A 24,139-nucleotide genomic window follows, 5' to 3' on the forward strand; every position below is an offset into this window, starting at 1 on the left:
CTGACCTGCCCTCCAACTCAATTCTATATTCGTACTTTAAAATACAATGTCAAGCAAACCCAACCTAGTGAAAGTGAAGCCATCTTACATACCAGTCCTTATGCATGAACCTGGGATACTTGGCAGCTTCTGTTGTGAGAATCACCGTGTATCTGGTGTCAGTCTCGTAGTTAAAGTTTTCATTGTCATACACCAGTGAGGAAACAAAACACACATCAACACATTTGTGCTTTTTATCCATGTTTTCTGTTACATAGTTTTTGGACGATATTCTTTTTCACAAGAACAGACTAGGTTAGATCTGTACGTTTTTGAATACCAACATGCTCACCATTTTTTCATATATTTTTTTCTCAAAGTGTCAGAACAACATACATCAATACATACCCTTGATATTTGAGATTTCGCCGTGGAGAAGAGACCGGCGTGGCGCTTCTATATCGTTTTTTGCAGGCTTGTCAAAAAGGCAAAAGAAATACAGAAAGCCTGCAGTTCTCAGTTGGACAGCATTACAATAGTTTTAGAAAAACAACTCGTACACTTACATTGGACCACTATCATTCATATTGTGCATACATTTTGAGCGAAAACAAAATGGCAGCCACTCCTTCCAGTGAATAAGCTTTACATTGTCTATTTTTTCCCCCACCAGGCCCCAAACATGTATTTCCTTGTGCTAGGATTGTGTAAAATTGGACATTTCTCTCAGTTTGGACCATAGACTGTATAAAAAAGTGGACTAAGGGAGTGCAACATCACCCATAGTGTTTAGCCCCAGTCAAATGAAGCTCACTGAAGCTTGCGGCTATAGGAGTGAATTTTCCATGTCTATATTAGGAAGAGCAATTTATCTACGCGCAAAATAGTGAAATAAAAACGCCAACATTGTGTAGAGCGGGTTAATACGAACATTTTAAGACCAAAACGACGAGGCTCGCAGCGGCAGTTACAGAAAGAGGGGTGACAATTTTCCAATGTAAAGTCAATTGGAGCTAAAATCGACGGAGCCGGAAGCGCCCCCATGCTCACTTCCTAGCGGGTTACATATGTCCATTTATACATACAGTCTGCGTTTTGGACAAGTGTGTCTATTGTGCATGTGAGATGAGAATAAACTCCTGACTTAAATACTTTGTGACTCTTTGTTGACTTTATACATTGTGCAAAACAGCTGTGTTCTAGTCTAAAAGGCCTCCTGGTGACTCAGTTTCCATCCTTCTCTCATGCACTTTTTTATAGGCAAGTCTCGAACAAATTTTTACAGAATATAGGGACATACAGCTGAAGCAGTTAAGCAGAAATTTGGGATACATACAGATAGTAATGAACAAGAAAGGCGGGAAAAATATAATGCATTTTGGGACTTATTATTAAAGGGACAGTCTGAAATTTTGGACATATGACCTCGTTTCCTAGTTAGCTAGAGTATTGGAGACAAGTGGAAACACTTTTTAAAATATTCCATCCAGTCCTTGTATTTGCAGAGATCGCTGGTGCTAGAAAATGTAAAGCCAACCTTGCAAATTTGAATAATTGAAGGATTTATGTCTGAGGAGCAGCAGCGAGTTGTACTTTCTGATAGAAAGCTTGGCAGCAGCGGACTGATACATGAAAAAAAATTGTCCCTCAACATGCAACGAATCATAAGATGCAACGTTAGTTTTGTTTCAAACATTATTCTGTCAACACAAACATTCACATCGACAGTCTGGTATAATAATAGATTTTCTTCGGGTGTTTTGTGGAGTGGGTAAGATTGTTTTTAGTAGCAGGCTAACTATGGCCATTGACATGCACTAGCCTAGCACCAGCGACCTCTGCAAATACAAGGACTGGATGGAATATTTTAAAAAGTGTCTCCACATTTCTTCAACACTCAGGACCTCATTTCTTAGTGAGCCAATGTCCAAAATTCTGGACTGTCCCATTAACATATAAAGGCGACGTTGAGTGGAGGTTTAAAGGTGCATTGTGTAGCCATAAATTCTCCACTAGGGACAGCATTAACTTTTGCGTTTCTGTTCTAGTTGTAATTATAGATAAATAAGGACTGAGGTATCTCCAACATGGGTAGCCTGTAGATGGTGAAAATACAGAGTGGATATCAATATTCTGATCTATGTTATAATGTTGCTTCCTCTTTAAAAACAAACCTGGAGCTGTGTTTTGTTTCATTCACACATGTTCAGCGCACAAACCCTGCATACTTAGGGGGTGAGCTCTTCTCAACAGAAATTATGATGTTATATGTTAAACAAAGGTAGCTCTTAACTTGAAAACTACTACTTCATGACATCACAAGGTGGAAAAGAGCATTTTAAGCTTTGGAGACATAGACTAATTACTAATAATGAAGGGTTACTCAAAGATGAATGAAACAAAACACAACTCCAGATACGTTTTTGATGAGGTAACGACATTCTAATATGACTTAAAGCTCATAAGAGTCAATTTTGCGTAATATAGGGCCTTTATTAGCCTTGAAAACTTGAACAAATGTTGAATTAATTATGAACAAATATTTAATAAGGAATGATTCAGGCTTAGTGAGATTCAAATTGGGTGTTTGGGAATTATGGGATATTTTTTGTTCATGCTTTACTAAAGGTGTATTAGGTAACTTGTTTTTTGTCGGTGGAGGGTCCGTCAAACTTTATAGCTTTGTCTGGAATGTTTCAAAGAAGTGTGGCATTAAACTTTTATATCTTCATCAAAACCGAACCAGACTAAGTTACAGGTTAGATCTATGGAGAGGCGACCCCGCTCACAGTCACAAAATGTGTTTTTGTAAGTATTTTGTGCTATCAAACCACCTGTAATTGAATAAATGCAAGGTAGAGCTGTTTAATGTCACACTGTGGAACATTTCAGGCAAAGCAACTGCAATGACATCTCCATAGAAACAAACAGGTGACGGACCCACACCCGAAAAGTTACATGATGCGCCTTTAAAGCTAATAAAAGCGTATTATAAAGTATATGTGAACATTTTATTACATTTTTGTGACCCATATTTTTATGAATAAGTAGGTATTCTGCTTGAGCTTGCACAAATCTACACAATGCACCTTTAATACCTGGTTAAATGGCTTGCAATCACTATCTGTCACTCCCACTAAGCTCTACAGTTTTTGTTATTCACACCAAGATCAAATGAAAGGAAATGAAAAACACAAGTGGAATATTGATATCTGCAAATGTCTCCCTGACGCTATCCAAAAAGGTTGATTGTTTACTTGGCAAACTGCAAACTGTCCCTATTTTGAGCTATGATTAAAAAAAAAAAAAAAAAAAAAGAAAAGTCATTGATATAAATTAGTATTCCTTTGCTTCATTCTGCCCTGTGCACTGTCACGACAAAACAAACTGCCCTGTTGTGAAGTATGGAGAACTGTAGTAGCAGAAAGCGTCCCGCCCCTCCCATTAGCGTCCTATGTACACGTACTATAATACACATTCTTGGCTAGCTGTGATCTATGGCATTTATTTACATACAAAGTCAAGCGGGTGAGCGTTTTTCACCTTGAGCTCAAAAGATAAATGATTTTCAAATGCAAATGCGATCGTTTGAATGGGTGGAAAAATAAGTCATTGCAGCGTATTGACAAACGGTGATATTAATAACTGAGATAGTGACGGCGCATTGTGTAACTTTGCTGGTGGAGCGTCCGTCAAATGCTTTTCGCCGTCTTTATCTTCATGGAGACCAAACTAGACCAAGTTACAGGTCAGATCTGTGTAAAGGCGGCCTAGCTCACAGTCAGTATGCCTGTTTTTCTAAGTATTTTCCAGCTATAAAACCATTTGTAAGTGAATAAATGTAAGGTAGAGCTGTTTAAAGTCACACTGTGGAACATTCTAGGCAGAGCAATGACATATCCATAGAAACAAAAGTTACACAATGCACCTTTAACTAAAAAATATGTGCTGTAAATATGGAAAAGCACGATTCTTTATATGCATCTTATAATGAAAATTAATTTCCATTATTCTATATTATATTTAATTGTTAAAGGAATATCTACTCTCTGTACAAAAATAAATAAATATAGCAAAGCATAGTTTATTTTCATGCTTAAACCAGGGGCCCTTGGAAAAGCGTCAAAGGGTGAAAAGTTTGGATCACGCCCTCTCGTTCAGCGTTTTTTTACTGCTTTTTACATTTTATATGCATATAGGAGGCATCAAATGTATAAAATAAGATTTATGGAATTATGTATTAAATAGGCATGGGATGAGCCACAATTTCTGCAAGACGAAACAGGTCACAAGATTCAGCTCAAGAACGAGAAAAGATGAGATGTTGATACCATTGTAAATAAATAAATGGTGCCATTCAGTTCACAATTTTGGCTTCACAATGTTTTATGTATTTACAGTTTTGGTGAGACTGTAGCAGAGGTGGGGCCAAGTCATTGTTTTGCAAGTCTCAAGTCTTTAACCTCAATCCCAAATTAAGTCACAAGTCTTCGTCCATTTTATCAAGTCAAGTCTCAAGTTCTAAAAACAGTGGCTCAAGTCTGACTCGAGTCCAAGTCACGACTTGCAAATCCCCACCAGTCCAAGTCGAGTCTCGAGTCACTAGCCCATAAGTTCAAGTCAAGTCCAAGTCATCTGCTTTGAGCTTCAAGTCATTTCAAGTCTTTAAACCAATTATAGCTTAGATTTTTGTAATTTATATGACTTTCTTTCAAGATAAATTGTACTTGAAAAATCATAGTATATTTATATATGAGTATTTATATAAGAGTTGCAGAAATTATAATTTTCCTTTTTAAATTCCTTGACAACATCTTAGAGTGAATCATTACAGTCAGAATAGAAATAATTCAGATTTAAAAGTGTTTCTCAAGTCTTCTCAAGTCACAAGCCTCAAGTCCGAAGTCAAGTCCCAAGTCATTGACCTTCAAGTCCAAGTCAAGTCCCAAGTCTTTGTCCATTTTACCAAGTCAAGTCTCTAGTCCTAAAAATCACGTCTTGCAAGTTACGACTTGCACAACTTGCAAGTCCTCAACACTGCATTGTAGCGCTGCTTTTTGGTAATACAGCTTCTCAAGAGGTGTTATTCAGCAAAGTTAACCTTTTTTTATCTAAGCCAAATGTAAAAACATGAGGATAGAAATCTCGCAAGATAATTTTCCTCATGTGTGGACAGTCTTGAGGCAGTTTTGTCTCACGACATCTTGTGGGCACAAGGTCTTGTCCAATCCCCAGTAGTAAAAAAAGTAAAATAAGTCTTTTGCTCAAATCCTCGATGCAGCCATCCTTTGCTCTGTATATTTCATGTGTAGAAAATAGTAAAAAAAAAAAAACAATGGACGAGATGGCGTGTCCAAACTTTTGACTGATATATATTGTATTGTGCATCTGTTGTGCTTTGTACAATATCCAAACTACATCAACAGCCATAAGTGTTCAAATTTTACTTTCACATTCTTTCAATGACCACAACTGTTCTATATATACGACTATATATTTTTGTTATCTTGTAAGGAAATGTAATGTGCATTGCTTGAATTATTTGGTAACATAAATGTATTTAAAGTCAAATTTTGTATTTGACATTGTAATATTCATAAAGGTTCTGGGATTTTATCACAATATTTTTAATAAATATTATCTATATGTATATTATTAGCTTTTTTCATACAGTATATTCCATAAAGTAGGCTATCTTCAATATAAGGAGCTATTATGGGTATGGTTGGGTCATACTGGGTAAAATTCTGCATGTATCTACTAAAAAATAACTTGATAAATAAACATCAGCAATCTGTTTTCCGTACGCATTATAATCACTGTGACCTTTCTCCATACATTGTAGCTTAAATCAATTTGAATAGAGTTATTTTTTAACCATAACTAACAAACCAGAGGTCTGTATAGTTATATTTGTGCATTTTATTTCATTAATGACGTCCAGGGCCACTTAAACACTCCACTGAAAATGTACTCGCCTGTTATTTGAGTCCACTGACCCACACGTGTATATAGACTGTAAATGAAGTGAAACACTATGGAATAGTGATTGTGTTCATCACTGCTCTTTCTTTGTCATTGACTCGGGGACTTCATTTATTACAGTAAACAAGAGGAGCATCCATCCCCTCCATTACGACATGCAATTATCAGTGACTATTGATGAACATGTCAACAGTGTGGCCAGTGGACATCAGTCAGTGTCTGTGTGTGCACAGCACATCACACACTCTGTCCTTCTCTGTCCACATTTATGACAGCGATACTGAAAACGGCTGAAATTACTGCACAAATTACAATGGACAAACTGTAAGTGATTTGTGTGCCAACTAGAAACTACGGCAGCAACTAAGAATCATTTCTGCTGAATTGATTGTTCAATGTATTGATCTATTTCAACTCAGTTAACCCTGATTAAGTATTATGCGGCCCAAAGAGAAACACTTCATGTGGATGTGATGATGCAACTGCAGTAAACTGCAGAATATAAGAAAATTTAAATTATAAATGAAAAAGATGGGCATTTCAAAATCTTCCAAGTCTGAAAATAGGCAACTATGTGTGCTGTCTGTAAAAAAGAATTAAAATATAATATTTGTGCAGTGGGATCAATGCGATCTATAGAGTTACATATTCTCAGTGTTTTTCACACAATATATCAGTTACTTGAAAACAAACTCATAACATTTGGCATAAGACATATTAAATAATATCAGAATATCTTCATCAATTTATGAAATATTTAAGGATAAGAGGGAACATAAAGTCCTACTATGTAACTTTTCTGGTTGGAGGTTGACCACATGCTTGTGATTAAACTTCATGTAATTAAACTTCTCCATCAAAAAAGCAGATGGTGCTGCCATGTAAGTCAAAAGTCAGATCTGTGGAGAGGCAGTCCTCATTTGAAAGAGGAATGGAGGAAGGTATTCTCTGAGCAATAAAAGTACTAATGAAGAATAGAAGGACAGTTTAATGCCATATTGTTGAACATTTCAGATAAAGTAAAAAGATCTCTATGGAGACAAGAAGTTAGTGAATCCTCCACCAGAAAAGTTACCTAGTGCACCTTTAAATGACACTGAAAATGGACTGTGTTTGTGATAACCTTGTAGAGTCTTGTGTGCCTTCGAGCGCCTCCCTGTGGCCTAGTGAAGTAATCATCTGTTGCACTGTCCTAGCTGCAGGGGGAGGAGGGTATTTTTAGCCAGAGCGCCGTCAGGACAGCTTCAATTATGAATGGATCCTGATGCAGATTCATCATTGACCTCTGGGGGGCCACCTGCGCACACTCACACACATTCATGATAAATCAGCAAGATCTCCTCGAAAAGATTATTCATTATAACATAAAAGTCGACATTGTGTTTTGGGGACAAATAGTTTTGCAGTCAAGGCCTCATCAAGCAAGTCCAAGTGAAGTTATCCATAGATCAGATTTTTTACATTTTAGTTAGCTGAAGGTGCACTGTGCAACTTTTCTGGTGACAGTCAAATACTTTTCTCCATGGAAATGTTATTGCTTTGTATAGTATGTTCCACAGTATGGTATTAAACCTTTCTCTCTTTACGGAGACTAAATCAGATCAAGTTACAGGTCAGATCTGTGGAGAGACAAACTTCCTCACAGTCAGAATAGATGTTTATCTATGTATTTTTGAGCAATAAAACCATCTGTATTTAGACTGAGCTGTTTAATGTTACACTGTGGAACATTCCAGGCCGAGCAATATCCATAGAAACAAGCAGGTGATGGACCCTGCACCAGAAAAGTTACACAATGCACCTTTGAGTTAGAATCAGCACCAAAACTAGGGCTTCATCATAACATGTCACCGTTACCCAAAAGTCGGTAATGCTGTTAAGAAACAACCACAAATAATTTCCATTCTAATCTCTGCAGTGATAAAAATTTAGATGACATTCAAAACACAAAACCCGCCATTTAAAATGTGTAAAAATACTTGGACAAGGTTCAAGGACATTGCAATTAAATGGGCTCTTGAATACGAAACCAATGTCTCTTTCATCTAAGTGACCCAAAAGCATAAGCAAGGTTAGTGATGATCGATGATTCTTTGTGATTCTACTGCATGTCGTGGTTGCCGTTGGTGACAAAGTGTGAAGCATTCAGCAGTGCACAACAACACACAGTTTGTAACATTCTAAACTACATACGCACAAGGTCAACAAGAGTCTGAGCTGTCCAATGTTCTCATCAAGTTTTTGTTCCGAAGTGAAATTTCAAACCACTTTTCTAGTTTCGTTAGTGTCTTCGCTGCGTTTGAAAGTCTTGTAAATTCATAGTTTTAAATCATATGTAAATCTTGTAAACTTGCACACTGCCACCATAATGCTCAAAGACGGTATTTTCTCAGCAGATCGGCTTGCCAATTGTACTTCCTCTCCGGGAACCTCTCGGGGATCTTAATTTTCCGAAAATCTTGGATGCACCTCTCCAGCTCCTCCTCCACCGTCAGCTTCTCTTTCACCGGCCTCTTTTTGGAACTTCCGGACTCTCGGATCAGATCGCTCTTTCTCCGCGGTTCGGATTTCTGGAGCATGGCCACGGGACCCTTCTTGATGGGTCTATCCAGGGTTTGGACGTTGGCGTGGGGGTGCTGCTGGGGGCGCGCGACGGGCCCGCAGATGACGGTTTCCTGGGGTGAGCCGACCTCGGAGTTGCTTTCGGAGCTGGAGGTGGAGAGGTCGTTGATGGACGTGCCGCTTTCGCCTTCTCCGTCGCCCTTGTGGTTCTTACAGCAGCAGTCGCACGGAGGGGAGGACCAGCGGGAGGGACCACCTGGGAGAGAGAGGAGAGAGACAGTTTGAGTTATTGGTTTAAAGGAGATTCAAATGTTTGGCTAGGGTTGCTTTTTCACTAAAGAAACAAGCAAACAAAGTGTGTTAAAAGAACAAGTCATCTCCGGTTCACAATAACCCCGACTACGAAGCAATTTGTCATGCATTTCTTTCATTATGGGGATTTTCATTTTTCACAAATACCTTGAACAACATGTAAACAGTAAATGGTCACATTTGTATACAGCACTTGTCCTCCTTCAAGGCACTCAAAGCACTTCACATTCAAGAAATCATTCATCCGTTCACACACCAGGAGACATTGGGTTCGAGATGGGTTAAGTGTCTTGAACACACGACGATGGCATTTATCTGTGGGAGATGAAATCACACTGCAAACCAATTATGTTTCTGTTGAGAGCAGGATCTGAACCGGCAACTTTCGGATCAGTGGGCAAACGCTCTATCAACCGAACTACTGTCACCCTGTGTTCTACTTTGCCTATCCATAACCAGCTTGTCTTCACGGAGTTTGAATGTTTAACCCTTCCGGACTAAAAGGCAATTTTAGTACGTATTTCGCCTGGATTTTTTTTTCTTAATTTTGCAATTAAATCTCCACCGTTTTACCCCCTAATGAAGTGTTCTACATCCTTTTTTTTTTCAGTACAACCTGTTATTTCACAGTCTGCAAGCTGTAGTTGTGTCATAGGGCTGTAATAAAAACAAACAAATGAAAAAAAAAAAAAAGAAATGAAAATAAAATTCACACTCTTTCACACACAGCAAACATCCATGAGCAACTATTTGAACATAAAAAAATGTTTAATTTAGGGCCTTAGCTACAAAAGCGCAAAATATCAAGTCTGTAAGAAAACTAAAAATATCCTTATTGCCTCAAAAGAAAAATGCATGGCTCCATGACTTTCCTGGTGCCAGTCATGGAAACAGCTCGTGTCGAGTCCAGGGCACAGAGCCACATGGATTGGATTGGAATTGTACATTTGGAGTGGAATAAACCTTTCAAATAAAAATAGCGAGGGATGAGCAATTACGCAGGCCATGCTTAATTTGCCATTTATTTGAGAAATAACTGCACGTAGAGAGGATTTTTCAATTGTTATGAACACAGACGCTCAGAGCATCAACTATTTTGATTCACTACACTCTTTGGCAAAGTTTGGGCCAATCAAAACGAATGGAGTGCATGCGTTTGGCTGAAAACAAAGTTCCTATTGTACACTGGTTTTCCCTTTAATAATGCAGTGAATATGCTCGAAAAGCCAGCTTTCCAAGGAAAAAAAAAAGTAACTTTCTATCTTTTATGGTTGGAAAGTTATGCACAGTTATATAAAACACATTCCAATACCGTCGGTCTGGAAGGGTTAATGCCATAATTTGGAACACACAGCAATATTATTTCTGTGGCGATAAGCAGTTGGCGAACCTTCTACCAGAAAAGTAACTTAGTCAACCTTTTAGTATCATTTTATAACAGTTTGGGATATTAAAGTCACATTTCAGGAGTAAGTTTGTACCAAAAAACTTTCAAAATTTCTAAGCAACTTTCACAGAATAGTTTTAAAGTGGATTTGGCAACTATGAAACGCTTTTTTGTAGACTTGCTTCATTATTTGGTTCCCTCCTTTGCTACAGTCAATGCACGTACACACATATACTGAAAAATGTATGTATAGTAAATGCTGACAAAGACAAAAGTGACGTAAACAGTGTAAAGTGGGAATACCACAATTAGGCTCTTAGAGTAATTACCCCTTCATGCTTATTTTACTTTATTTTCTTTTTACTTGTACATATACATTTGTATAATTATGTCTTATTTGACACCAGTCTCTTGCTATTACCATTCATACTTCTTTTTATTATAATATATTATGATGTGTGAGCTACTGTGTCCAAGTGATTTCCCTCCTGGATAAATAAAGTTTGTCAAAGTCTAAGTCTTACTCCCCGTTCTTGATATTCACAAAGGAAATCTATATGCATCAGATGTCTCCGTTTCTGTTCCCAACCAAAACACTATAACATCAGCTCTTATATAAACCCTTTAACTGGCAACTAGTGACGGGACTTTCGCTCTTTCATGGGATCTGAATCTTTTGGATCATTTCACTTCAAAGAGCTCTTCAAAAGACTGACTCTTTTATATTTATTTAGATGACAGAAGCCAATGTGAGAACTCATCATTATCTACAAACTAATCACTGAGAGAAATGACCGAGGCCCAGATGCGTTTCAAATGCTTCAAACTGAGAGTGGGAGTGCGTTTACTCGTCAAAATGATATTATTAATAAAAAAATACATTAAAAAAAAGTAGCTCTACAGTAATAATTATTAAAACACTAACCGTTATTATGATGCCAAACGTTCTTTTAAAAAAAAAAAATGTATTCTTCTTTTTTTTGTACAAAGTCCTCACTCATGTTACCTACACTTCTCTGTTGATTCTTTTGTTGGATTAGGTTTAATCAGTATGGAAATTAGACGTAAAAAAGATTAGGTTATTTTAAGAAATCCCAGATCCATTCCAAACATTCATGTTAATGAACATCCCACTACTGACGAAAACGGATTACAGTCATAGTCAAATACAGTCAAATAATTACTCATTCTTCTAGTACAGGGGTGCCCAGCCCTCGGGCCATGGATCGGTAACTGGCCGTGGGTCATTTGGTGCCTCCCATATGCTGCGTGGAACACACCTCCTTCCGTACGTCGCGTGGACCGTGTCTTTATGTGTAAGCTGTGTGGACCGTGCCTCCTTCCATTCGCCTCAGGACTAAATCAGGTCTAAACCAGGTTTACACCAGTCGCCAGTCCATGAAAATATTGTTGGACATAAAACCAGTCCATGGCGCAATAAAGGTTGGGGACCACTGTTGTAGTATACACAAGATTACCTGTCACAACTTTCAAGTAAAACTGAAGTCCTAATATTGCGTTCTCAAATATTAGAATTAGAATAATTTGACTATTTGTTATTCATTACTCGATCCCTGGTGTTAGAGCTATATTTATACACCTCAGTCCGTGGCTTAGTCGTCAGGCGCATTCAAAGAGAGAGAATGAGACAGTAGCACAAAGGAGGTAAGAAATTAGCATGGCAGCTTGGAGAGGGTGAAAGAGGAGGCACTGAGAGGCACACAAAGGCTAAAAGATAGCTCATGCCAAACAGCAACAGACAGTGACACGACATCAGGGACAGACTGGCGTGGATCCAATGCAGAGCTGAGAGGAGCTGGGGCTTCAGCACACTGGATTGTTCTGTCCAGAGAGACTTGTATAAGAACTTTGAATGGAAAACTGTTATGCTTAGAACGTCTGACAATAGAAGTGTTGTAAGATATGGTATAAAAGTTTGTGTTGCAGGAATGAGAAAATTATGCAATAATTCTTCAGCCAAACATTGTGTCAGAAAAATGTGCTATCAAATTGCGAGCCATTGCAGTTAAGTTAACGGTCATGGTCACATTTTTATATAGTGCTTCTCCAGCTTCAAGGCACTGAAAGTGCTTTACATCAAGGAACCACTCACCTATTCACACACACACACACACACACTCATACACTGGTGTATGCAGACACTGGGGAAGCAGTATATGTAGAGTCTTGCCTAAGGACACAACAACAGCATTCATCATCTATGGGAGCTGGAATTACAAGAGCGGGATTCGAAGAGCTAACCTTCGGATCAGTGGATAAACACAGCTTATCTTCAACTGGTTTCCCTTGGACTTTGGTTGTGTTCTTCCCGGGCCACAGGACACAGAGGAGGGGGACTTTTGTCCTGAGTCCTCTTACCCTCCTCACAGTGTATCTGCTGACCCTACCTGACCTCCTGTTAAACTGCTCTGTGACCTTTGTTTGAGTTATTGTTTTATTATTGTATTTATCTGCTCAATGTACTTGAATTGCCCCTCGGAGGGCAATAAAGTTGTATTGATTGATCCTCCAAAGTACTGCCCTAGTTTGTGTGTAAGTCCCAACAGCATTCATTTCTATGGCAATTAGGTAATAGCATAAGTCTATGGGGTACAATTCTGTACATTTTGCATATGTTTGCTGGTGCGATTCCCGCTTCCCCTCTTTTTTTCTGCACTGAGTAATCGGGCAAGACACTTTTTTGGTTCTTTGTTACCCAGTGTCTTGACAGATGGTGAAATGATATACTCACATTAAAGAAAATCCTATTTCAGAATATGAAGTCACTATGTAGTAGGGGTGTACATGTATTTATGCCAAACCGTTTCTGTACAGGTTGGTTCGGTGCAGGGCTGTGCAAGTTTGCGTAATTTGTGTGTGTTTACATTTCGCCACCGTATGTGCAGCTACACGGAAGACGCTTTAATATTCATGAGCAAACTTGTCCGTGATTGGGGTGGCAGTGTTTCTCACAGCGCTTTATAGTTAAGGCAGCCACCTTGATTATGTCCCTCTAAAAAAAAACTAAAACTACGGTCATCCTACCGCGGTCCTTACTTTCACCGGCACAAAATTTCCGCCCTCCCCTCCCCCCTTTACTTACTGCAGACAATGTGGACAAGTTGTGTTTTCTGGCCAAAAATATGAAGAATGAGTAAAATCTCGTCCTAGAACTGTTAATGCTGCTCTTTACTTTTTGAAAACTTTTGTTTACTGATTGCAAGGAAATAACTTTTTTATAATAGTTCATACATTTGTTGCTTATTTGAGAATCAAGCAGCATTTTGCATTTATTTTATTTTCCCGTTTGTATAATGTTTAGACAAATTGTTGATTTAATAAACCCACAAATGAACAACAAACAAATGGTTTTGCATTTTATTCTCATACTGTACCAAAAATGAACCGAACCATGACCTCAAAAATCAAGGTACGTAGCATTTTTTGTGTACCATTTCACCCCTACTATGTAGAGAGGTAAAGAGAAAGATTACACAAATGTGGCTCTGCAAAAGTCTGAACGTTGAATATTAAATATAACACAAACATTAAACTGATCAACTGACAATGTTGACTTAGCAAACAGCTGTGATTTTTTTCAGTACTTCGCAGCCTTTTAAGAGCAAGTCTAAAAGTACCAAACCCCCACTTGTCTCAAGCGCTTTGTTGTCCTTGTAATTGAGGTACCACCGACCGGTCAAGCCACTTCCAATTGAGTTGACCTTCTTTTAGATAACCTGCTTCTTCAACAACTGCTATAGAGACCTGAGTTTTACCAGCAGAGCGGTTGTTAAAATGTCTCTGGCTTTTGGTCAACAACAGATCCTGCTAGTGCTACATGCTATAATGAGACAGCTGACCACATTTTCCAGATAGCAATCAGTGTAGCTCAGCATAAAGGGAATACGGTGCAGCTAGTGTCAGAAGATCGGAGCACCTCTTGAGAACAGGAAGCTACCATTTATATTTCATGTTAACCTTGTCAATTATTTAAACGCCGTCTACTGCCCACGGACTGTTTTTTTTTTACGGAGAAATCGCGACCATTGAGGAAAAATGTACCCTCACTAAACCAAGTCATACTACATTGGCGCAGTTATAAATGATTATTACCTTTCGTTTCGCAAGCTCATTTGAGTAATGCGTGTTATAAGCTTTTGACAGTTTCCACCCACTGCCTGGGTTAAAGCAGTAGCAGCAGTAGCAGTGAGGCTTGCACAGTGTGGTAATGAAATAAACATCACCTATCAAAGCCGGTGACACAAGTGGAGCACAACACTGGCTCACCGTGACCAGGAAGCAACTCTTTAATTAGACTACACTGCAAAAACACAACTTCAGCGCACGTTTGTGGCTCACACGTGCACACAGCAGGGACTATACCGTATGTAGGTCTAATGCTCTTTGATTGTTCTGGATTGTTCTGTTTACAACTTCATAACAGCTATACATTAATGATAAGAACTATACATTAAAGGGCACGTTTCATTAATTCCCGATGTTCTACTGTTGTTTCCTCATCATAAACATATCCGGGGGTTGTGTTTTGTTTCGTTCACACATGTTTAACACACAAATCCTGTATATTTAGGCTGAGATCTTCGCTCAATCTGAAAGCTGTTCTAAGTTGAGTTGTCACGTAGTAATACAGGAAGTGCTCCACTGTGGTTTTAAGATGCAAACACCTTCACTAGAGTCATTTGGGTCATTTCAGCCCTGGAATTGCCAATCTGTGCTAAACAAAAGCTAAAAAGTAGGTGTTAACTTGAAAACAATGACTACAAAACATCACAAGCTGGAACAGAACATTTTAAGCTTTGGAAATGTAGACAAACAAAAAAAAAAAGGATTACTCGAACATGTGTGAATGAAAGATAAGATAACAACATTCTAACATGGCTTAAACCTGTTATTAGGTTCTTTTTTTTTTTTTTTCAGATCAAGAGTTTGTTTTCATACTTCACAGTACCGACTGCTCACTAAGTTGCTGTGACGTGTCCAGTCAGCTGATTTATACAGGCTTTGGCGCTGTCTTCCTACTGTTGAAGGCAGGATGACGGCGCCATCTTCAGACCAGCTTCTTCTATAAACCAGGATGAGGGGGCTTTTTTACTCTCACACACCTGGGATACTGTCCTGAGGAAGTCGGACTGCAGATGGTCCATAAAGCAGCTTTGACACATTTGTTTATGTTTTACAGAAATGAAACATAAAACCACATGGCTCATTTGCATAAACTATAAAAAAAAAAAAAAAAAAACAGCTCTTTCCTTGTGCCCTGATGCATTTCAGCTTCCGTCAGACTAAAGGACACGACTCAGTGGAATATGAGTGTTCTTTCTATGACAGATGGATGTTGATGATGCTGATGGTGAGTCTGTTCTGTGTGTGTGTCACGTTGGAGATGATTCAAGTTTTCAGAGATCAGACATGTGCAGGTTTAGCGCAGCTCTTTATTTAACAGTCATTTCACTTTATTGATGTTGGTCACTTTATTTATTTTAGCTACTGTTGTAATGAAAACAATGAAAAGTATTTTCAGTCTTTTAGATGCATGTGCACTCAGCTTTATGTTGCAGTAACTGTGTGTATACATGCACCATGACAAAACTGGAATACTGAAAAAAACAATCATAACTGAGTGGTACAGTGTCTCCAAGGAGCCAGAGCCCAAACGTGGGACTGTGAGGCCACAACTCCAGTGTTTGTGTCAGACGCAGCTTCATCTCCTTATGTTACACTACACACAGCAAGCTTCATTCGGTTTGTCGATTAAAAATGAAGGTGATCAATGAAATTCTTAATGATCAATTATCGATTAGTTGACTAATCATGCTCATCCCTACTATACACTGCAAAGGTTTAGTGTCAGAGATGTAGAAGGTATTACACGACATTTATCTATTCAGTACCACACTTTGCTACACTAATGCAGTACAACACGGACACTGTATAATCACATAGACACTAGTGCAAATAGTACCTTATCAGTTTACAGATGATTTTTGAGACTCTTCCAACAGGCCGTTAATTAACGTCACTGAGTAAACCATTGTTGTTGTGATTGATGAGATGCAGGGCTGTAATTGGTGTTTGAAAAATGGCTTGACTCCAGAGAATTGTTAAATTTACAGTTTACCAAAGCTGTCCGTCTAAATAAATTACCCCATTCAGATGTTTAAAGCTCAAAAATACTGACATGGCATTTAGCACACTGACGCTACGTACCACCATCTCTGACAATTTGATACGCTTTCGGTAATTGTACACTGTCTTCACTATTCAAGTGCCTATTAGTCTACTCCTTTTACTAAAACACACTTTATTTTTATAAATGTATATATAATTTTTAAATATATAAAATTTTCCATATATTTTTTCCATTTTTTAGGTTTAAAATTGTACTTCCTAGTTGGAAATCATGACATCATGCTAGAAAATTCCATAACTTTAAACATTATTTCAATAAAACAAAGGTGTTTTCTTTTTAAAAAGTATTATTTGACATTTTACTTGTCAAATAATACTTTCTGTGTTCAATAGAGGAGTTTTGACCCACTGTACAAAATGGTTATTGCTTGAGTTATGGAAGTTATGGAGTTATGGAATTCCCATGTAAATTCCCAGGAAGTAAAACCTGAAACCTAAAAAAAAAAAAGAAAGTGTAAAATGTTTTGTTAAATCTTAAATATAATAATCTTAAAAGGTGCATTGTGTAACCTTTCCATATGGCATTAAACCTTCCTATCATCAAGGAGACTGAGTCAGACCAAGTTGCCTGTCAGATCTGTGGAGAGGCGAACCCGCTCACAGTCAGAATACCTGTTTTTAAGTATTTCTGAGCTATAAAACCACCATAAATCTAATAACTGTAAGAGAGAGCTGTTTAATATTGTATCCATAGAAACAAGCAGGTGACGGAGGCTCCACCAAAAAAGTGACCCAATGCATCTTTAATTGTATCTTAGTAAAATGTGTAGTCCAACCTGTCATAGGCACTTTAACTCCAGTGCCAAATACATCACAAAGTGTTTCTCTGCTAACAAATGCTCTGACTGTAATACTCACATGCTCGATGTACGATTGAATCACGATCAGCACGTTGGACGCTTCAAAGCCGTACCGTCAGATGGCGAAATGGAAGCAGCAGTGTGCTAGCTGTAGCCTCACAAACAATTAGCATTTGGCATTTCCCAGAGGACACATTAGTATGCACTGTGGATGCATCACACCACAGCCAGCCATGTTTGCTCTCAAAAACTATCTTCAACAAGAAAATTTAGATATTTGAAATGGTAGAAACATGAATGCAATAAAGATAAATACTATTGTTAATGCTTCACTGTGTAACTTTTCGGTTGAGGGTCCGTCACATGCTTGTTTCTATGGATACGTCATTGCTCTTCTTGGGATGTTTCACAGTATGACAATGAACGGCTTTATGTCACATTTATTCAATTAAAGGTGGTTTTATAGCTCAAAAATACTCAGAAAAACAGGTATTCTGACTTCGAACGGGTCGCCTCTCCACAGATCTGACCTGTTACTCTAGCTTGGTCTGGTTTGGGCTCCTTAACAACAATAAAAAAGTTTAATAACGTACTGTGAAACTTTCCAGACAAAGCAATAAAATGTACGTGGAGAAAAGCATTTGACAGACACTTCACTAGAAAAGTTACACAATGCACTTTTAACTACACAAGTTATTTTTCTATATGAAAGATTAGAAGTGACAAGTATTGGATCTCAGCTGTCATATGTGGCACTTTGAGCAATTTTCACTACTCAAAAGATACAAAGATGCAACATTTATCGACATGCCAACAGTCTTAATTTTTCATCCTTCTGAAACCCTTGTATAGATTGTGTTTACATTCTAGAATTGGATTGGTCATTATTTCAGATTGAGGGCAGGGGCCTATGGAAATGTAGGTTTTGATGATTCTCAAATTTTGACTTAATTTGGTAGGATAATACATGTTGTAAAAATATGTAAATATAAATTGTAGTTTTATAACAATCTGTGTGTAAAATCCCTCAATCGTCCAGGTAGAATCCATGGCAAAAGGAGAAATTCAGTTTGTCAACTGGACAAAGTTTATTTGGTTGAATATGTTTTGCAGCTCAACCAAGCTACTTCTTCAGTTCTGGTCAAAATGCTGCTTTATATCTGCCTGAAAGGAGTGTTGTTGAAGTTTTCAGCTTATCCAAGAAAGGTTGGATGTAAAAGGCTGGAGACCAACTGGATGTCTTAAGCAATAATACAGGCCCGGGGGGACTTGAAAAGTCAACATAGTATGATTTCAAAAGTGAACATAGTATGATCTTTGAGTGTTCAAGCTCCTTTTTCTATGCTTCCAAAGGAGGAGGTTTATAAAGCAAGTGCGGTGAGACTATGAAGGCCAGTAGACACCAGTTAGACAGCAATATGCCACAATTTAGATAATGGTATGTCAGTGGTATGCCAAGGGAAGGTCATGGTGTAAATATAGATTTTGTGAGTCAATGTTAAACTGAGGTGTACGTGGAGGATGAATTACTTCAATTATCTTGCAGGGTGGAGCTAACTACAATGAAACTACTCTGAAACTAACACATCTACATGTTTACAGTTTCTGTTAATATGACCCTACACTCAGTGCAAGTTCAATAGGCCTAACTAACTAACAGAAACTGTAAACAAGAAGATGTGTTAGTTTCAGAGTGGTGTCATTGTAGTTAGCTCCTCCCTTTAGGCAGATATCAGGAAGTGTCCACCAGCGTCTACCAGAGCTGAAGAAGCAGCTTGGATGAGCTGCAAAACGTATTTGACCAAATTAACTTTTGTCCACTTGACAAACTGAATTTCTCCTTATTGCCTTTTACAACAATCATGAAACAATTTGTGAAAAAAAGTAAAAAAAATATGGCAGAAAGTTTTATTTTTGAGATTTTTTCTATATTGATGACATCACTTGGAAGAATTCTATCCATAAATTCTGACAGTTTAGAAATATTTTTATGTGTTTTCTGATGACTGATAATTGCCTAATATCACTTTTTGTGTACATTAGAGGAGTTTTGGACTAGTCCACGTGGTTGCTTGGTAACAGATATGAAATTCCCTAGCCTGATGTCGTGATTTTCAGCCAGGGAGTAAATTTTTTTTAACTAAAAAGTGGGAAACTGGGGAAGAAAAAGTTGTTTTTTTAAAATCTTAAAATATAATAATAAAAAAAAACTGTCATATGCACTTTAACTGTTTCCAAATGAATGATCCATAAATGTTAAAACTCATTATAATTTTTCCCACAAACTTGCCATAATATTTTCATGGCTTCTCAAGTGTTTTCAACAGACAACCATCATGTGTTTGGGTTTGATTAATGACACTATGGTTTCTGAAGCTACTGTGAATTTTTGTTTTCACTTTTGATCATTTTGTGCCAGTTTTTTGTTTCACACAGCCACATCCAGCAATTCTACCAAAACATTCAAACCTATTCTCCAACTCAGTGTTTCTGTTGTGTTGTGATGTCACGTGAACCCAGCCTATCTTCTTCCTCTGATTCACAAAATGTCCTCACAAAGAAACCCATTACAAATAGCCCCCGGTGCAGTCACGTCTTGTAGAGAGGGCGTCCATTTTCCTGTCAATCAAAGCGGGAGCAGTTTGGCTTTTCTCACCTACAAATCAAGAGCTACACGAAAGGTCAATTAGTGAAGAAGTGAATTATACTGGCTGAGTAAAATAGGCCCACACCAATTTGGAAATCTGTTATAACCGCTGACAGGTGACATGATAAACATAGACTATTAAGAGTGGGATTTGCATTTGGTAAATAAAAAGTAAACAGGGTTTCGTTTGACGCTGCAACATACAAAGCAATCCAAATAAACAGTCCAAAATGAAATGTTGACTTTAAAGGTCCTATATTAGACAGAATTGACTCTTGTGAGCTTTAAGTCGTGTTAGAATGTTGTTACCTCCACAAAAACACACACCCAGAGTTGTGTTTTGTTTCATTCACACATTTGAGAATCTTTTATTGTTAATCTACATTTACATCTACATTTTCAAAACTCAAAATGCTCTGGTCCACTTTGTGATGTCAGGAAGCGGTAGTTTTCAAGATAACAGTTACCTTTTATCTTTAGTTAGATTATTCTAGTGAAAGTGTGTGGAGTTTAAAAACACAGTGGAGCACTTCCTATATTACCACATGACATCATGGTGGAATGAAGTGTTTTCTGTTTGAGAGAAGAACTCATCCTAAATATGCAAAGCAGTGTTGCCTGATTGGGTTTAGTGATTCCTGCCCAGTCACGTTCAAAACCTTTAATCATCAGAACATTTACTCTCTGTATAAACGTATGCAATCCTTTATTGAGAAAACATGTTAAATGTAGAACAGCATTTTCATTTTCGCCTTGAATGGATTTTGCAGGACAGGTGCAATCCATGCTTTTAAAACTTCATCAGCCTCCCACTGCTTGTTGTAGTGCTTTTTATATTTCCCAGACTTTGGTATTATGCAAAAAATGCTGTCTAGACTTTTTGATTTTTTTTTTTTTTTTTTTTTTTTTTTTTTTTTATGTCCGTCAATAAAAAGAAAAAAAAAAGAAAGAAAAAAAAAGTGTTTTACCTTCAATTTCTCTTACCCAGTATGATTTAGAATTTCAGAATTTCACAAGCACAGTAATCTACAATGTCTTACCTTTTATATGACACTTTGTTTGGTCGTGTAAGCCATGTATTTGCAGTTTAATACCTTAAAATGTCATACATTGGTAATTTCAGAATAAAGCCCTGGGTCTTATGAGGTTAAAAAAAAAACAAAAAAAAAACAGTAGCATGGCAGTTTTAAACATTCTGAAATGTATCATGACTTAGGCCTATTCTGCTGCCCCTCTGTCTTGCTGGTCATGTCTGCAGCTGGGTGTGATAGCCTTAAACTGGAACATTATTATTGAATGAAATGCATGATTGGTGTGAAAACAAAAATTGCCCAAACTTGTTGAAAGTAGCCCAAATATTATCTGTCCACCTAAGGCGTCCTCTCCCTGCCCGAAGTAGTCAAAAGTAGCCCAATGTGGCGAGCACCCACCCAGTCCGGCAACACTGATGCAGAGTTTGTATATGAAACAAAACATAGACCGTATATATGAGTGGACATAGCTAACTCGCTAGCCACCGCATGCCAAATAGGAAGTTCGCCAAGAGGCTCTTCCGGCTCCTTCTGACCCTGGTTCCAATTGACTTACATTAGGACCTTGTCTTCTCTCTCTCTGTAATTGCTGTAATGAGCCTCGTCGTTTAAAATGTTCATATTAATCCGCTCTACATGATCCTGAATTTTTTTTCCGCTATTTTGTCCATCAGAAAAATACTATTCATAACATAGAGCCTGGCTCCAGATTCGCTCTTGTAACCGTTACCATTGTGACCTTCATTTGAGCGGCGCTGAATGCTTTGAGTGACGTCACACTCGCTAAATCCACTTCTTTTAGACAGTCTATGAGCAAAACACAGTTCCATGTATGCAGTGTTGGGAAGGTTTCTTTTAAAACATATTCCCCTACAGATTACAGATTACATTTCCCAAAATGTTGTTTGTAACGTAATCCGTTAAAGTGAGTAACGTAATCTGAGTACTTTGGATTACTTGAGATTGTCATGCTTTTTAAAACTACATGAATGTACCAACCACATCCTGCAAATTCTTGTTTGTTCTCTTCAAATTGGCTGTTGAGCCCAAGTCTCCATACATTTGTTTGCTGTAGAGAAGCAAAGACTAGGAAATCTTAACATAAGATGTTTTGTCTGCTAAAACACAATAAAAAGCCCAGTCTTTCCTTAACCCTATTATAAATATTATTGATAGAAAAAAGATTTTTATATGAGATCACTACTACCTTCAGTTATGTGCACCTTACTGTTAGGTGTCATATTGTTTAAACTTGGTTTAGTCCTGGTTTAGACCTGGTTTTAATCCTGGTTTTAATCTTGGTTTAGCCCTACATTTGAAAACAGGAAAATAGCGCCCTGTAATCCATTTATTTTAACAAAGTAACTGTAATCCAATTACCATTCATTGAGACAGTAACTGTAACTGAATACAATTTATATATATAATAATTTGTACTCTGATTACGTATTGCCGGTACATATAATCCGTTACTCCCCAACACTGCATGTATGTTTGTGACAGGGAAACAACATCAGAACATGGGTCAGAAAATCGTGTCATATGGGCTCTTTAAATGAAAAAAAGTGATATCTCCCTTTTTCTATTTACTGCTTTTTTCTAAATCTAAAGCCAATAATTTTATCTTGAGACAATTATTTCAATATTTAACACACATTTTTAATTGAAAATGGAAAAAAATAGACACATCTCCAGCACTCTTCAGTATTTTAAGCAACTACATCATAGACCGGATATGGGTTAACTCTTGTTGCACGAATTTATCTGCCCGCTTTAATTTAATTTAATCCTTTTATCTCAATTTCTAAGCATGATATGATGCAATGAAAGAGTCCCACGCTTGTACCCACTTTGTCTCATTTTCAGATCTGGACTCCCGTAGCTCAGACTTTGTTGGTATAAATCGGTTTTGACAGCTGTCGAGATGTCCAGATACTGCTCTCTACAACTTGAATTGAAATCTCACACTTTTGGAACTCGCTGAAATATAGGGAACACAAACCGAGCAGACGGCTTACCATAATGTACTGTTGCTACGGTTACAAATGAGAAAACTTGCTGTGAATCTGGGTTGCTTGCTGTGGTGTAACCTTGCACATCTAAACATTATGGTAAGGAATAGCTATTAGTCAAATTGTTGCTATAATTCTTTGAGATTATGTCTTTTAGCATAAGAGATAAATGAACCAATTATCTCTGGAAAACAAGCATCTTATCTCAATTTATTAGAGATTCCGAGATAATTAGCCACATGATTCCGCAGAGATTGTGTGTTCATTAAAATAAAATGGGGTTGAAATGCTCTGCTGCACCTTGTGATGTCACGAAGCGGCAGTTTCCAAGGTAACGACGACCTTTTACCTTTTGTTCGGTAAAGATTGGAAATTCTAAGGCTGAAACTATCCAAATGATTCTAGTGAAGGTGTACCAAAATAATAACCAATAACCAAAATATTGTGATATCGTATCGTCAGAAGTCTCACAATAATATCGAGAGCTGTCACAATATATCAAATTATAAGTTTCTTTGCTTAAATGCGTTGTTCTTTAGTAGGAACAGCTAATAAACATAGAGAACTACATATCCCATGATTCATTTCAGTGCAGACAACATGAAGGAATATGTTTTTACTTGAATTCTTGGGATTCTGATAGTAATAATATGCACCAATATATTGTCAAGGTATTTAAAAAAGCAAAAAAGTGTCTTATCTAGAATTATATTTGCCACTCCAAAATATCGCAATAAATATCGTACCTTGAGATGCATATAGTGATAATATCGTACTGAGATTTGGATACTGTTACATCCCTACCGTATGGCGTTTAAAAACACACCGTGACTTGCAAGACTTGAGTCAGACTTGAGTCACTGTTTTTAGGACTGGACTCGCCTTGGATTTGAAGGTCAGTGACTTGGGACTTGAGCCCTGTGATTTGAGAAGACTTGATGCTTCTCCTAAAAATATATATATGTTTCTAGAAAATACTTTTCTCTTTACAGTTGATAAATGCGGTGCTGAATTTTAAAGGAACAAACTGAAACATGTCCGTCCCACTTCTTTGTTACTTTGGATGGAAATGAAGTAATGTGATGTGATATCCTCAAATGTACTACAATAATATACAGTACAATACAGTAAAACAGAGGGAACTACATTCTTTCTATTCTGACCGTAATGATTCATCAATCTTGTCAAGACATCTAAAAATAAAATATTTTTAA

General features: G+C 37.5%; 1 protein-coding gene across 1 annotated transcript in view; it reads right to left on the bottom strand.

The window, feature by feature from the left end:
- Window positions 1-8,336: 8,336 nt before the first annotated feature.
- Window positions 8,337-24,139, bottom strand: part of kctd16b (potassium channel tetramerization domain containing 16b) — a 246,839-nt gene continuing 231,036 nt past the window's right edge. The window contains exon 2 of the mRNA XM_055148267.1: window positions 8,337-8,782. Coding sequence (XP_055004242.1) covers window positions 8,337-8,782 — 446 coding nt within the window. The remainder of the gene's footprint in view (window positions 8,783-24,139) is intronic.

This window comes from Boleophthalmus pectinirostris, unplaced genomic scaffold (assembly GCF_026225935.1).
Source record: "Boleophthalmus pectinirostris isolate CB_2022bp ecotype Guang Dong unplaced genomic scaffold, ASM2622593v1 HiC_scaffold_12, whole genome shotgun sequence".
Taxonomy (NCBI): domain Eukaryota; kingdom Metazoa; phylum Chordata; class Actinopteri; order Gobiiformes; family Gobiidae; genus Boleophthalmus; species Boleophthalmus pectinirostris.